Source organism: Talaromyces rugulosus, chromosome V (assembly GCF_013368755.1).
Source record: "Talaromyces rugulosus chromosome V, complete sequence".
Taxonomy (NCBI): Eukaryota; Fungi; Ascomycota; class Eurotiomycetes; order Eurotiales; family Trichocomaceae; genus Talaromyces; species Talaromyces rugulosus.
In genome coordinates, this window is record NC_049565.1 from 1,828,218 (window position 1) to 1,840,415 (window position 12,198).

General features: G+C 50.6%; 5 protein-coding genes across 5 annotated transcripts; 3 read left to right on the top strand and 2 right to left on the bottom strand.

Moving 5' to 3' along the window:
* Window positions 1-143: 143 nt before the first annotated feature.
* TRUGW13939_09180 (uncharacterized protein) lies at window positions 144-684 on the bottom strand (the record flags this gene model as incomplete). Its single annotated transcript, XM_035492305.1, has 3 exons — window positions 144-271; window positions 325-409; window positions 493-684. The coding sequence occupies 3 exons, from the start codon at window positions 682-684 to the stop codon at window positions 144-146; spliced, it is 405 nt and encodes a 134-aa protein (XP_035348198.1).
* Window positions 685-1,784: 1,100 nt separating this feature from the next.
* TRUGW13939_09181 (uncharacterized protein) lies at window positions 1,785-3,584 on the top strand (the record flags this gene model as incomplete). The annotated part of the gene is made up of 2 exons (XM_035492306.1): window positions 1,785-2,400; window positions 2,461-3,584. The coding sequence occupies 2 exons, from the start codon at window positions 1,785-1,787 to the stop codon at window positions 3,582-3,584; spliced, it is 1,740 nt and encodes a 579-aa protein (XP_035348199.1).
* Window positions 3,585-4,241: 657 nt separating this feature from the next.
* On the top strand, window positions 4,242-5,366 carry TRUGW13939_09182 (uncharacterized protein; the record flags this gene model as incomplete). Its single annotated transcript, XM_035492307.1, has 3 exons — window positions 4,242-4,478; window positions 4,545-5,026; window positions 5,096-5,366. The coding sequence occupies 3 exons, from the start codon at window positions 4,242-4,244 to the stop codon at window positions 5,364-5,366; spliced, it is 990 nt and encodes a 329-aa protein (XP_035348200.1).
* An 85-nt stretch (window positions 5,367-5,451) lies between these two features.
* TRUGW13939_09183 (uncharacterized protein) lies at window positions 5,452-9,189 on the bottom strand (the record flags this gene model as incomplete). The annotated part of the gene is made up of 3 exons (XM_035492308.1): window positions 5,452-6,306; window positions 6,361-8,984; window positions 9,042-9,189. The coding sequence occupies 3 exons, from the start codon at window positions 9,187-9,189 to the stop codon at window positions 5,452-5,454; spliced, it is 3,627 nt and encodes a 1,208-aa protein (XP_035348201.1).
* A 476-nt stretch (window positions 9,190-9,665) lies between these two features.
* Window positions 9,666-12,098, top strand: TRUGW13939_09184 (uncharacterized protein; the record flags this gene model as incomplete). The annotated part of the gene is made up of 4 exons (XM_035492309.1): window positions 9,666-9,792; window positions 9,863-10,030; window positions 10,083-10,927; window positions 10,977-12,098. 4 exons carry the CDS (start codon window positions 9,666-9,668, stop codon window positions 12,096-12,098), a joined length of 2,262 nt encoding a protein of 753 aa, XP_035348202.1.
* Between the last annotated feature and the right edge of the window lie 100 nt (window positions 12,099-12,198).

A 12,198-nucleotide genomic window follows, 5' to 3' on the forward strand; every position in this document is an offset into this window, starting at 1 on the left:
TTACAGTTCTGTTTGTTGAGGGTTGATGTTTCGGGGAGGCAGTACAATATACAGTAACTAGAGTTTTGGTATCTTGATTAGTTACTAGCTATCAATGTTACGCTTGTTCATTTCTCATTCTTTTCATCCTCTCTCGTAGAATCTTACTCCTCTTGCTGCAAGAACGGGTTGGCAATCTCCTCGCTGCCATCGGCAGGCGATATGAGGACCAACAGGGTGCCGCGCGCCACGATCAAGCCGAGCGAGCGGGTGGTTTCGTTTCCAGATTCATCTATATACAAATTAGAGAGAGAGCAAAAAAAAACAGGGGGAAGAGATAGCTACCTCGCATAGTCTCTTTGACATCGTCCAGAACAAGATTCATCAACTGATCATAACCCTTGAGAATACCGCGGACTGTTTTTTGTTTCTGTTAGAAAGACAACTCCAAAAAAATAAGAAAAGAGAATATAAAGACATGCCCTCTCTTCCTCCATTAAACTTGACATTGACCTCGCGGTCCATGTACTTTGTCAAATCCAGGATATTTTCCTTTTTGGGCTTTTCTTGTTGCTGTTGTTGCTGCTGCTGGTGAGCACCGCCACCGCCACCGCCTGCGCCACCTCGGTTCTGCTGGCCGCCGCGACGGTCACCGCCTCCGCCGCGCCCACCGCGACCGCCGCGGAAAGAGGCTCGCTCGGACATTTTTTTTGTAAAAAAAAAAATATTATGTAGAGGAAGGAATTGATGGGATGTGCTGGCGTGATATGTAGGTGGGTGTGGTTGATGAAAGAGACTGGTTGGTCTCTTTTGAGATAGTAGTGCGGGATTTTCTGCCTGTTTGTGGAGCGGGCAACACTTTCTCTGGAAGTGAAAGACTTGTTAAGAGGTCTGTCGTGCTCAAAAAAAGGTCCAGGGATCGGAACAAAAACACGCTGCAAGATGGCGGCGAGCGAGCGAATGAGGTCAAGGGCTAGCGAGGAGTACGGAGTAAGTATTAGCAGTAGTGGGCGAGAGGTATGTAACTTGTTAGTGACTTGTTAGTAACTGCAGGGCGGATAAAAGAAAGCGGGCGTAACGTGACGGTAATTACGCGTACGGGACATGCATCGGGAACGCGCGGCGTTACAACTTGTCTTTAATTATGCATATGCATTTCTGTATATACTCGAAATATATATATACGTTACACGAGATATTAAATAAATGATAAATAAATATAAATATATATATAAATATATATAAATTCCTATACACATAAAATGCACGCGTGCCGGGTTCCGGGCTAGCCAGCGGAACGCCGGCGGGATGGACTCTCCGCCCTGCCCTCCTCTGCCAGAGATGCAACTCGACGTTTGTACAGCTAGTTACCTTTTACCTAGCCTGTGGCTGTTAGGCTTTAGGCGCGCTGCTAGGTTAACTACTAGTCAATTAATTTCCCCCGGCTAATCACCGCGTGTGGCTGCATCAGCATCTATCGCTCTTCTCTTCTTCTTGTCCGCCCCGGAGCGAGGCCCGATTCCACCCTCCTCCTCCTCCCCTCCTGTTTTCTTCACTGGTGTTGCTTTCTCATCCCACCTGGAATCACCAGGATATCCAGTTAATCAGTTATCCAAAACCAGACAGTCTGATTATATCCCACTATGCCACACAATCCAGTCCTCCGAATCCTCGCCGATCTTCGCTAGTCCTCGTGCACACCCTACCCTGTCTTTACCAATGTCGGTCGCATAAAAACAAGTCACCACCATCAAAAAAAAAAAAAAAAAACTCATCGTCACAAAACCACATCTGCACAAAACCCCATGGACGCCCGATTCGGATCCGGATCCGGCGACAAACGCCCGCGCTCGCCCTCTGGCGATTTCTCGCCGGGCGTCGCCTCCAAAATGCCAAAAACCCAGTCGAGCCATCTGCACATCAACTACCTGGCCCGCCAGTACCCAGAGAATCTACCGTTGGTGTCGACCGAAGACAACCTGCCCAACATTCTGCGCCTGATTGGCGAGTACGATGGCGTGCTACAGCGCCACGAGAGCATCGCCGGCAACCTGGGCGCATGTCCGCTGGGCCCCATCCTGATGAAACGCTTTGAGCGCCTGTTCGACGGCCCACCGAACGTGCTCAAGTCGAATGGGAAAGAAGGGACCAATGTGACCTGGCTGGACGTCGTCGAGTTTGCGCGCAACAAGCCCGAGCAGTTCAACCTCGAAAAGACGCGCAACGGCGTGCCCGTCTGCCAGTTTTATACAAAGCAGTGCAGAGTCGAGATCTCAGAGGAGGACTATGTGCTGATTGCCTCGGGCATGCCGCAGAAGCTCATTCCGCCGCAGCCCATTGACGAGGACGAGGAGAAGGAGGTCGGGTCGCTGGAGATTCTGGAGAAGAACCTACAACAAATCACTGCCATGGCAGATTCGGGTATGCTTTTTTTTTCTTCCAGATGTTCATGGCGTTTTCGTTAATGCTGATTATTTATAGCCGCTGCGCGCGCAAGGCAATTGAGCTATCGCTTGAAAAGCCGCCGCAATGCCATCGTCACTCGCCGCGAGACCGACCGCAACAAAAGCTCTCAGAGCTCGCCGCGCGAACACCATGTTTCTCCAGACCCTGGCGTCGTGAACGGACACTCGGCCTATGCCCATCCCCAGTCGCCGCCAGGAGGTTTCACAGCTGTCAATAGTGGGCGAGCGCCGGAGGAGCCTCACGACGAAACCCATCACAACTCTTCTCACCCGAATACGGATAACATCACCATCATAAACGGGACAAATATCAAAGGAGCTTCACCTACAACTCGGGCCGAGCTCATGAAGAAATTCTTTACCACTGCAGACCAGAACGGGCGTGGTGGTGGTGCTGCTGAAAGCGAGCCGCCGGCATCCTCAACATCCACCAACCAACGCCCTCGTGACTCGGATGCTTCTGACTTTGGAGCGCCCTCGGCTTATAGCAACAACAACACAGTGGCTATCCCGAATACGCCGTCATCCTTGCTGCCGCAGCCGAAGCCAAACAGCCACCACGAGCGAGACGACGGAGGCCCTTTTAAGACGGAGATGGTGACCCGCATGGACGAGCTGCAGCGCGGAGAACGTATTATGCCTCCGTGCGACCGCTGCCGTCGTCTTCATATGGACTGTCTCAAAAATCTCACCGCATGCGCGGGATGCACCAAGAAACACGCCAAATGCTCGTGGAAGGACGTCAAGGAAGAGGAGCTTCACGGCATCCACAACAGCCAACCGCTGAACTCGTCCACGCGTGAAGGAGACGCCACTTACGACCCTGCTCGCTCTTCACTACCACCAACGAATAATAATACAGCGTCTGGCCGTGCGGATTCGACATCGAGTGCCCCCGTACATTCGTCGCTCGACCTACCGCCGCCTATGCGCCGAACAAACAGCGAAATCCACGCGGTGATGCTGAACGATCACCACCAGGAGTATGACCGGCACCGCATACACCAGCGTAGCAGCCATGCTAGCAGTAGCAACGGCCGCAACGACGACGACCCGGACGCGACGTCGCGCCTGCTACAGGCGATCATGGACACTGTTGATCGAGCAGGCGAGGATAAGCGGGTGCGAGAGACGATGTGATTTTTTTATTTTTTATTTTTTGTTTTGTTCTGGTTTTGGGTTTTATGATACCATGGGCTGTCATTTGTCATTTGTCTGTCATATTTGAGCATATATTGAGCGTTTTTGTTTGTTTGTCGTTTTCCAGTCAAACTAGTGTTTTTGAGCATGCGATTGTACATAGCATTATCATTAACAATGAATATAAACATGTAAATCACCTAGCACTCGGGATTCCCCCAATAGATTGTTAGATTGTCCGAGGAGGATCCCCGGCCGTTATACAGAAATTGGATCCATACCCAATCAGTAATGCGGGGAAGCATCAATCGTTATATATACGTATGACTTATATCCGGCTCTTGTCGGATAAGACCCCGCTGCAAACACTGTATTATATTGAGTGACTGATTGGTCAACTGTTAACTGTTATTGGCTCGTATCAATCAATGTTGTGTGAGAGAAACACCCTCGGGACCGCATCCGATACATACCCCGGAAACAACTAGCCGATGCTGGTCGAGCAGTGAGTGAAGATATTTCCGTATTTCCTTGTATTTTCAATTCTTTTTTAACTATATTATTCTTGATCTGCACATGTTGTTGTTGTCGTCGTCTACTACAGTACGCAAATACTAAATGTGTGAAAAAAAAATATATTGATATACAGATAACAGAATGGACCCCTCGCAAGTCACCATCCCCCCACTGAAGGACCTCAACATCGACAACATCACCGAAAATGTCATCCTCATCAACTCGCTATGCCAGGACGCGCGCATGAAATACGTGCTGGAGCGTCTGGTCTCGCACCTGCACGACTTTGCGCGCGAGACGCGACTGAGTTCGGATGAGTGGATGGCCGGGATACAGTTTTTGACGGCGACGGGGAAGATATGCAGTGATGTTCGACAGGTATCTTCTTTCCATTCCTTTATAGCGTTTTCAACAATGGAGTTGTATACTGATTGATATGGCTAGGAATTCATCCTCCTGTCAGACGTGCTCGGCCTATCCCTGCTCGTCGACTCAATCAACCATCCCAAACCACCAAACTCAACCGAAGGCACAGTCCTCGGCCCCTTTCACACGCACGAAGCACCCACTTTGGGCCAGGGAGAAAGTATCTCACAAGATCCCGCCGGCGAACCACTACTCGTCGCCTGCTCAGTGCGCGATACACGGGGTAACCCCATTGAACAAGTCAAGATCGATATCTGGGAAACAGACTCGACGGGCCATTACGACGTGCAGCACGCTGATCGACAGGGACCCGATGGCCGGTGCGTGATGCGCTCTGATGCACAGGGGAATTTCTGGTTCAGGGCTATCAAACCTGTGCCATATCCGATTCCGCATGATGGGCCCGTGGGTGCGCTGTTGAAGAAGTTGCATCGTCATCCGTATAGGCCGAGTCATATGCACTTTATGTTTGAGAAGGAGGGTTATGATCATTTAATCACGTACGCTTCTTTTTTTCTCTCTTCTATTTCAAACCTTTTTGGTTGTTAAATTTGCTGATATGGCTATAGATCGCTCTATCTCCACAACGACCCCTACGAAACGTCCGACGCTGTCTTTGGCGTCAAGGACACCCTCGTCGTCGACCTGGGCAGAGTCGATGCCGCGCTGGCTGCCAAGTACGGCGTCGCAGAGGGCGCTTGGTTGATGACCTATGACTTTGTGCTGGTGACGGAGAGTGAGACGGCCGATTTGCGCGCGTATAATTCAAAGGTTGCGCTGGACAAGTTGGGGAGGAAAGTCAAAATTGTGAATGGGCTGCCGATTCCGGATCTCGATTAGTTTTTTTTGTTCTTTTTTTTTGTGTATGTTTATACCAGAAATGAGAGACGTAACTTCAAATGTTATAACATATATGTACTCGTATTTACAGTCCAGCACTAACCATATCCCCAAAATCATCTTGAACAGTACTAGTACTAGTACCCTTCAAACTCCTCAACCCCTCGTCATCCTCAATCCACGCTCCTCGCTTTTCCACATCCTGTAGATACTCCACGCCCACCCGCAGATTGAGACTCGCACTCAGCGCTTTCTGCACACGCACTTCGCGGCCCTGCGAGACCAGGTCGCGGAAGACATGCGCCAGGAACCCGCTGAGAATATCAACGCTCCAGTCGTCCGGCACCATGGCCAGCACGTCGTGCACTTCGAACCAATGCGAAAACCGTGCGAGCAGGTCGCTCGTCCGCTCGATCCGGTCCGACACGTCTTCGATGCGCAGGAACTCCATCAGAAGGCACCTGAACAGCTCGGCCTGCTCTGACCCCTTGATGCTCTGCGCGCTCGAGCTGCCGCCAAATAGGCAGTATCGGATTGCAGAGTCGTAGTCGCCCAGCCCGTGCGTCAGCAGGCGCAGTGCTTCTTTGTGCCGGCCCTGGCGCCCGTCGAGAATGATGCTTTCCGACACCAGCTCGTCCTGAAACGGCTCGATCCGGGATAGTACCGCCTCAATCGAATATGGGAGATCCTTGCCCGCCGTCGCTGTAAAAACCGTATTTGGCCCGCCCAGAAGCTGAAGAAGTCGTAAACGCGACTGCCACCATGCTTCCGATGGTGCATTCTCCGAGATAAAGTGGAGATAAGTCGGCTTGGGAGGCCGCAGCGCTCGATATGTAGAATATGACTCTCTGAGCGAGGCCCGCGCTTCCGCTGATGATTGCAGCACATTGAGAATTGTATCCAGGTAGTATGCAATCAGATCATCCACGTATTGAGAATACTATTGAAATTTTCAATTAGTCACCAAACACAGAAAAGAAAAGAGATCACTCACATTCTTTGAAAACACAAGATGCTCCAAATAATCCTGTACAGCATTTGGGGCTCGCGCTTTCAGCAATTCCACCACATCGTTGGGATCCAGTTTCACCCGGCTGCTATCATCCGAAAAGACCCTGATAGCCAGGCTTGTATTTCGTGATGCCAGCCACGATCCATACTCTTCGACCAACTGTGTATCCCTTATCTTCCCTAGGTACTTTCGAACGTGCTCTTCAACGCCGGGAACGGTAACCTCCGGGTCATCGTCTTTCTCTCCCTCGGCAATCCTTCGCCACGTTCTGAGCACCTTATTGGACATTTTTCGGCTCTGGTAAAGTCGACTAAGCACAAAGAGCCGATGGTAACGTTCAAGAAGCGCGATGGCGTGGTCAAAGTCCGCCTTCCAATGGTCTGCCAGTCCGTTCAATTCACCGCGCGCTGTATTCACCGGTCGAGAGCTTTGTCGAGCTTGTGCTTCTCGCTCAAGGATTAAATGGAGAAGGGCCGCATCGACGCTGTCAAAGACATTCGTGTCGTTGGTGACGCTACCGTAGCCGCGTCTTCTTTGCCAGGCAGAGAGATAACCTTTCAGTAGATCAAGTACCGGGTCTTCAGCTGACAGCGAGACCGTCTTCCACTCCGACAAATGTTCCAGGTAAAACCCAGCAACCTTCGCCAGCCCGTGGTGCACCCAGATTCCCTCCTTGCTGACCAGAACCTCGTCGGAGAGGAACGGTACCAAAAATAGAATCAGCCGAGGGTCCAGGTCACTCTCCACAAGCGCTTCCTCTGTTGCTCGGATTGTCGCCTCTGTTCGATTAGGTGGAGCCATCGCGAGCAGATCCGCGAAGAGAAGCAGCCCAGCTTTCTGTCTGATATAACCCAATCCCAAAAACTCTGCCTCAGTCTTTGGTTCAATCGTCTTCATCGAGTCTAGTAGATCAACAATAGCACCCCGGTCAACTGACACCAACCGGCCGTCTTTCCAAGTCTGCGTGCTTTCAAGAAGCGTCTCAAGCTGTAATGGCAAAGGGTTTCTTAAAATACTCCAGACCTGATCTCCAGACCACAGAATTAAGCTAGATCGCGCATTTCCCAGTCCACGAGCGAAGGCAGCGCCTTCTTTAGTTTTCTCTATCTCCCAATTCTTCGACGAAGTGACCTTTTTCCCCGTGTCCGAGTCTGACAATTCCTGGGATTCGAAGAGCTCCTTCTCCTTGCGAAGCTGCTCGATTGTTGCATTCGTCCGGGGGTCTGCCTCTTCGGCTGGGGTATATGTGCCCCCGGGTTTCTTAGGTGTTTGTAGCTTGACCATTCGAAGTAAATCGCCCAGCTCAAAGAAGTTGAGATTGCTCGGCCCAATAGTATGTCCTATTCCTACATTCTCCAAATCACTGGAACTGGGTATGTCCAACAAGGATTTTTGGCGTCCTGCCTCCCCGGGGTTAACGTCCCAACGCTGTATTTCCAGGCATTTATGGACATTGTCATTTTCATCCAATTTGAGGACTGCAAGTACGAATCCTTCAATAGGCTCGGGACTCGCCCCTCCCTGGCCCGAGTCTCCCGGGCTATCAACAACAACGGTTTCGGGATATCGTTGAAATTCCATAGTTCCCCGAACTACATCGCCATCCGTATTGACAAACATGCCAACCCCGGGTTCAGTCTCCGCAGTACCCGTAACCAAAAGAAACTCTGATGGTGTTGGAGATACTATGTGCGGTTTTAGACGAGCCAAGTTCAACTTGGGTGCTGGAGGGAGCGGTTTCTGTATATCCGTGTCGGGCTCTTGACGCGGGGGAGCGGGCAAATCTTTAGCTGTATTCGCGTCCTGTCGGTCTCCCGACATAGATCTTCGTGGCGACGAATTTCCGAGCAAATCAGGCGTGAGTGAATTGGACCGATCCTCTCTAATAGCATGTTGAGAGCTTCCTCTTCTGCTGCCTCCCAGCCCCTCAGCAAACGCATTCAGACTGGTACTCCTGCCATGTCCACTCGATGTGCCAGCATCTAAATTTCCATACGACTCCGAAGATGAGCGTTTGAGGGCAGATAACGACTGCGGGATATCTTGCACACGGCCAAGCTCAAAGACCTCGCTTGATGAAGAGATGGGAAACAGGGGGATTTTCTGTTGATGTTCCACTTCCAACAGCGAGTATGCATTTTCGTCCGCCACACATGCAATCGTATCGCGCCGTAGCCCGACCAAGCAGCCGGGAAACTCGATATTCCTCAATAGCTGCGCAGCGTCTCCGATTCGCACTATCATTATTCTGTTTTGCACCGCGATCATGATCACCGGACTTTCGGTTGCATCCTCGCCCACATCTTGGTTCAAATCGAGACCGCCAATCCAGTGGCAGTTCTTTACTTTCACGTTATTCTCAAACGCGGGACTCAGCTCGGGTAGCGTGTAAAACGTCACGAAGCCGTTGCACAAAACACAAGCTTTACTTGCAGCAGGCAGCAATACAATCTGCTGAATGCCATGTTCCTGGTCCGGGCTACCGGTTATTGGCAATCGAGAGGCTAGGATAAAGTTGGGCTCGCTGGATTCGTCATCGGGGTCTGGCGGTAACGACACGAAGTGGAGGATCTCGGCCGCAGAGGTGCCAATATACAGGTTATCATCTTATTGCGCTCCTAGTCAGTCTAATAATCTATAAACAGACTGGGTAAAAGACTCACTCCAGTATTCCACACATGTTATATGAATCTCCGGCCCGCCCTCTTCTGCGGCCAAGGGGACCTTATCGAGCAGCTGGCGGAGAACATATGGCGGCGCCGTGGAAGCCGATAGCTTCCTCCGTTTGCGAGGACCAGCGCTTTCATCCATCAAAGCGGAGCCCTTCACAAAAGCCACAGGGTTTTAGGTCATATACAGTCAGTAGCACAGAAATGAGAAGGAGGAGGAGGAGCTGGGAGCTCAGTGAGCCTTGATTGGGAAACACCTTATCGCCGGATTAGTCATGCTCCGATGCGGTTAAGCGCATCTACGTTGTCCTGTAATCTGCCTGTGAAACAGCGCATGTTCAGAAGTGTCAGCCTGGGAGCACGAAGTATCAGGGACCGTATACCCATGGGTTCTTTCTGAGTAGCCGACATTAACAAGCCATTCCTTCGCTACTGAATTCTCGCCTCATCCTCGACCGGACTAACGTCGGCCCCGCGACGACGCGTAAGTCAAGCTGGCTCTCCGCATTTGTCGATACATCAATATAGAGCTCCACTCGCAATTCCCCTGGCAGCGCACGAAGAACGCCGAGGTCTGGGGTTGATGGCCGTTGCCTAATCGCAGGCATTGCTTCAACCATGGATGTTTTCGCAGTGAGCGAAAGTGTGATCGCCCCCCAGGAGGAGAAGCCAGATGGCAACTCCGGCGCCGAAGGTCAACCGCAGGAAGCGAACAAGTTCCAGCGTGCTATTTCTGCTTGGAGAGGTATGAAATATTAACCATTCATTGAAGAAAAAAAAAGGAAATCTGCTAATATATTTGTGATCTCTCGCAGGAATCGATTTGACTAATACAATCCCGAAAATCGACGCTACTGCGTCTGAGATTGTTGCGAACCAGCGCGATGCTCTAGTGCAAAGAAAAGACCTTGCTCAGAAGACAAAGGACTTTAGAAAATTAGACGATGCATCAAAGTTAACAGAATACAAAGGACTTCTAAAAGGTCGGTTGACTGACTACACTCGATACTGAGCACGCCTACTAACGGACCACAGCATATCAAACGTTTATCGATCTTTTAACGAATCATGGCAAGACATCCTCATCGTCTTTCCTACAACTATACTCCTCCCTGTCCGAAGCGCCAGATCCATATCCTCTCTTAGAAGCCTCGGTTGATTCGCTCGTTGCATCCGAAGACACTGTGCCCAAGTTGACGGCAGAAAAAGAACACCTGCAAAAGTCAGTGGGAGATTTGACTAGCCAATTGGAACAGACAGAAAAGCGACTGGAAGAGGAAAGCACCGCGCGCCGAAATTTGGAAGATACACAAGATTCTAAGACCAAGGAGATTGAAGCCTCGTGGGATGCAGTATTGTCGGAGAAAACCAACAACTGGGAAGCCAAGGAAAAGAGCTTGGAAGAAAAAATCGAAAACCAGGACCGCTTGTTGAAGGAGTTGAAAGCATCACTTGAGGTGTCGCAAAGACTCGACAAGGGCGAAGAAGTTGATACAAGCCTCAACGCCGCCACAGCCGCAGAACTCGAAATTGTTACGTCGGATCTGGAGAAGACCAGCCTTCGTTTGGCCGAGGTCGAGGCGCGCAATGAGCAAATGCGACTAGAGCTTGCTCAAGCGGCATCTCACTCCCATGCCGAGCAAAAGTCTATCGACGACGACCCTGCCTATCTGCGACTCCAATCCGAAAACTCGTCCTTGCTGCGAAAACTCGATGCGGCCAGGTTCGACCGGGACACCGAAAGACACAACTGGGAAAGCAAAACCCGCCAGAACGAGCGAGAAGTCGCCAATGCATCAGCCGAGAAAGAAGAACTTCGCTCCAAGCTAGACAGATATGCCGACTACGAAGAGATCAAGAGAGAGCTCGAGGTTATCAAGGTAAGATTTATTGACACAATCTGTTTTTTCTAACGCTAATTTTCAAAAGTCTATCGAGTTTTCGACCGGGGATGATGACGATGTCGGCGACGTGCCGGAAGAAATCAACAGCAATGGGAACGGTGCAGCCAAATCAAAAGAAAACACACTAGAGCAGCTATTAATGGCTCGCAACAAGAAGCTCACCAACGAGCTTACTATTTTGCGAGTTTCGCATCGAGACCTTCAAGGCCAAATACAAACGCTGCAAGAGGAAGTTTCGAAGACGAGGACAGACCTTGAAAAGTCCCAGCAACTCTCTACAACACTTGAAAACGATCTGTTTCGTTTACAAAAGGGATCGCATGCTATCCCGTCTGCCGCGATGTCTGTTGCAGGCACATATACTTCTCGCTACCACTCCTCCCGAAGAAACGGAGCAACCTCGCCAACTTCGTCGATAATCTCGGGCTTTGACCAAGGCGCTGCATCCGCCAATACTATGGAAGCTATTCGTGCTGGTGAAGCAGTTGGAGGCGGATCAGGCCTTCTCCCAATGATCCAAGCGCAAAGAGACAGATTCAAGCATAAGAATTCCGAATTAGAGGAAGAGCTGTCAAAAACATACGCCAACGTCAAATCGCTCCGACAAGAAATCGCTGCCCTTCAAAAGGACAACCTCAATTTGTACGAGAAAACACGATATGTATCGACGTATAGTCGTGGCCAAGGCTCTGCTTCAACATCAGCATCAGTCCACGGCAACCGACCAAGCGCAGGGTCGATACAACATTCTAGCGAGACATCTTCGGGCCTTACGCTGGATAGGTACCAATCCGCATACGAAGCTCAAATATCTCCGTTCGCAGCCTTCCGTGGACGCGAGTCAACTCGAGCATACAAACGCATGAGTCTGCCTGAGCGTTTCGTCTTCTCAATCACGCGCGTGGTCCTGGCGAATCGCACAAGTCGGAACTTGTTTGCTGGTTATTGTATTGCGCTACACTTGCTTCTTTTTGTCATGCTGTACATGATGAGTGCTGTTGAAATCGAGAAACACCATATCGACAACCTTGCCAGCGGTGCTGCTGCTGCCGCTGCCGCCGCGGCCGGTGGTACTGGCGCTGGTGCTGGTTCTCGAAACGGTGGACAGTTACAAGGCGATGATTGGACGCAAGAAGGCTTCAATTGATCTTTTGTGAATATATATTTGTATTTTTTCTTCTTTTCCCTCTCGGTGTTATATTGGCGCTTTTCTTTATGTCACTACGATTCTCTGCATGTGCATGACG